The sequence below is a fragment of the Agrilus planipennis genome, unplaced genomic scaffold (genome assembly GCF_000699045.2).
Source record: "Agrilus planipennis isolate EAB-ADULT unplaced genomic scaffold, Apla_2.0 scaffold1118, whole genome shotgun sequence".
Lineage (NCBI taxonomy): Eukaryota > Metazoa > Arthropoda > Insecta > Coleoptera > Buprestidae > Agrilus > Agrilus planipennis.
This window is the reverse complement of record NW_020440218.1, coordinates 5002-7353: the sequence shown is the minus strand read 5'-3', so window position 1 is coordinate 7353 and position 2352 is coordinate 5002. Positions and strand designations below refer to the sequence as shown.

General features: G+C 32.9%; 1 protein-coding gene across 1 annotated transcript in view; it reads left to right on the top strand.

The window, feature by feature from the left end:
* Positions 1-701: 701 nt before the first annotated feature.
* Positions 702-2352, top strand: part of LOC108743632 (trypsin-3-like) — a gene marked incomplete at its 3' end in the record, with an annotated part of 5563 nt that continues 3912 nt past the window's right edge. Inside the window, exons 1-2 of the mRNA XM_018479215.2 lie at positions 702-747; positions 831-1008. Coding sequence (XP_018334717.2) covers positions 702-747; positions 831-1008 — 224 coding nt within the window. The remainder of the gene's footprint in view (positions 748-830; positions 1009-2352) is intronic.

Below are 2352 nucleotides of genomic sequence, written 5' to 3'. Positions count from 1 at the left end.
CTTTCTTTTCTATCAATTTCCTTTTCTTGAACAAAAACAAATTTATTTAAATTATACTTATCTATATACAAAAAAAAGAACATCCACAGACCGATGTCTAGGTTTTAAATTACAAATATTACCTGCTATGCTCACAATTAAATAAAAAATGGGAAAATTACATAAAATTTACCTACATTTATCAGGAACTATACAAATTTGAGTGTATGCTTAGGATGATGACACGCGCAATTTTTTGTAGCACTCTTATCACTAGACATTTTGGTAAGACCGCCATTTAAATCTTATACATAACTCATTTATTTTTTTTTCTGAAATTCCAAATAGTAATTAGCCAAACCTAATTTAGTAACTGTTTAATTATTGTTTTATTTCAAATAAAATCTTCGTTATTGTATACAAAAAAAGAACATCTACAGACCGATGTTTAGATATTTACCTTATAAGTACCTTTTTTACCGATAATTGACATGCTTAAAATTAAATGACGACTAATTTAACTGTCCGCTTAGGTAGCACGGGTATTTTACATAGCAAGATTATCAAGAGAATTTTCTGGTACACTTTGGATAGGTTTACAAATAAATTGATAATAAAATCAAGTCAAAAATTTAATTTAATAAAGAAATACTCAAAATCAGATAAGAAATACCTTTATAAGACCGACTGCTATTTCAGAACTTATACATTTATCAAGCAAAATGCTAGGCGTGATAATTTGTGTGGCCTTTGCGTCTTTTACTTCAGGTAAACTTTTATTTTCCGTATTCAGTGAATAATTATTTAGTACTGTACTGTTTGGTGTTAAATATAAATAATATTCTTTATAGCTTTCCCCTACCATCAACCTGGATTGGAATCTGTCAGAATTTCAGGAGGAAGCAATGCAACAATTAGGGAAATCCCTTATATTGTACAAATGAATCAGGATTATACTGATATTTCAGACTGTAATGCGTCAATCCTTTCAAGACTTTGGTTAGTTACCGCAGCTCACTGTTTAGTCGGGTATGTTATCCAATAATCTATATCTATATCTATATAGGTATATAAAAATCTAGTGCCACAATGTTTGTCCGGGATGAACTCCGAAACTACTTAACCAATTAGTATGAAATTTGCTTAGCAGTGTTTAACTTGGTCCAACTTAAAAGAAAGGGTAGTTTTTGACCTCAATGTTTATTATAGAACAGCAGTTTATAATTATTTACAAATTCTATTAGTATTGAAACATGTATGTAACCATAGGCAACTCAACATACAATGGCACTTGTAGGCAACCCGACATACATAGTGACAAAGAAGACCAGATTTTCTAGACGTCACATTCTTACTTAAAAGATAGGAAGGATATTTTTTGACATCAATTTTCATAATATAATAATAATTTAATAGTTAACGGTCAGGAATCTAACATAAAATCAATCTTTCTTCTTCTTCTTTCGATTTTGACCGACTATGAACCACGTGAAATAAATAACTTGTGATTGTTCCTCTCCCTTCTTTCTTCTCTTTCAGTAATTACTCTTTCTGCATGTTGTTTCTTACTTTCTTCCGTCCACTTAGCTCCAGTCTTCTTTTTTGGCTTTTCTTGAAAACCTCCACATCCTCTTCAACAATTTTCATTTCTTCCATGTCTCTTCTGACCTCCTTGATCCATGCCACCTGTATCTTGGTATTTCTGTCGAAATAGTTGAATATTCTCTTCGTCAGTCTTTCTTCACCCATTCTCTTAATGTGTCCGTAGAACGTCACTCTACTCCCCCTCATTGTGTCTGTTATTCGTTCTGGTTTTGCATTGATCTCTTTGTTGCTTCTGTTTCCATTTTCTATCTTCGTACCTTGGTCCCAGGATTTTCCGGATAATTTTTTTTTTTCACTTTGTCTAACTGTTTGGCCATGTTTAGTGCAAGGCATTCTGAGGCGTAGAGGCCCTCTGGCTTAATAACAGTATTGTAGTGCCTTAGCTTTGCATTAGACAAAATAGACAATCAATCTTTATTATATGTATTATATAGGATATAGGAAAATAGTTTCAAATTATTTTTAAGTTCCTTAGGATTCTAACAGATAGCTGCGTTGGTTAATTTATCAACACAACATAAGAAGAAAATACTACAAATGGCGTGGTGTGCGCCATCTGTAGTACGATGCTACATTTGAGGATTACATATGCTCCAACAAGGTCCATTTAAAAATATGGATATCTACTTGTTGAAACGAATCCCGGCGTAGCTCACCTCAACGTGATAGGCACGTTACCATAATCGAACAAAATAATTCGAAGTGGTCTGTATTCTGTCGAAACTGCCAGACGCGGATCGCGATTTCGATCTTTTTGGATCTCATCAG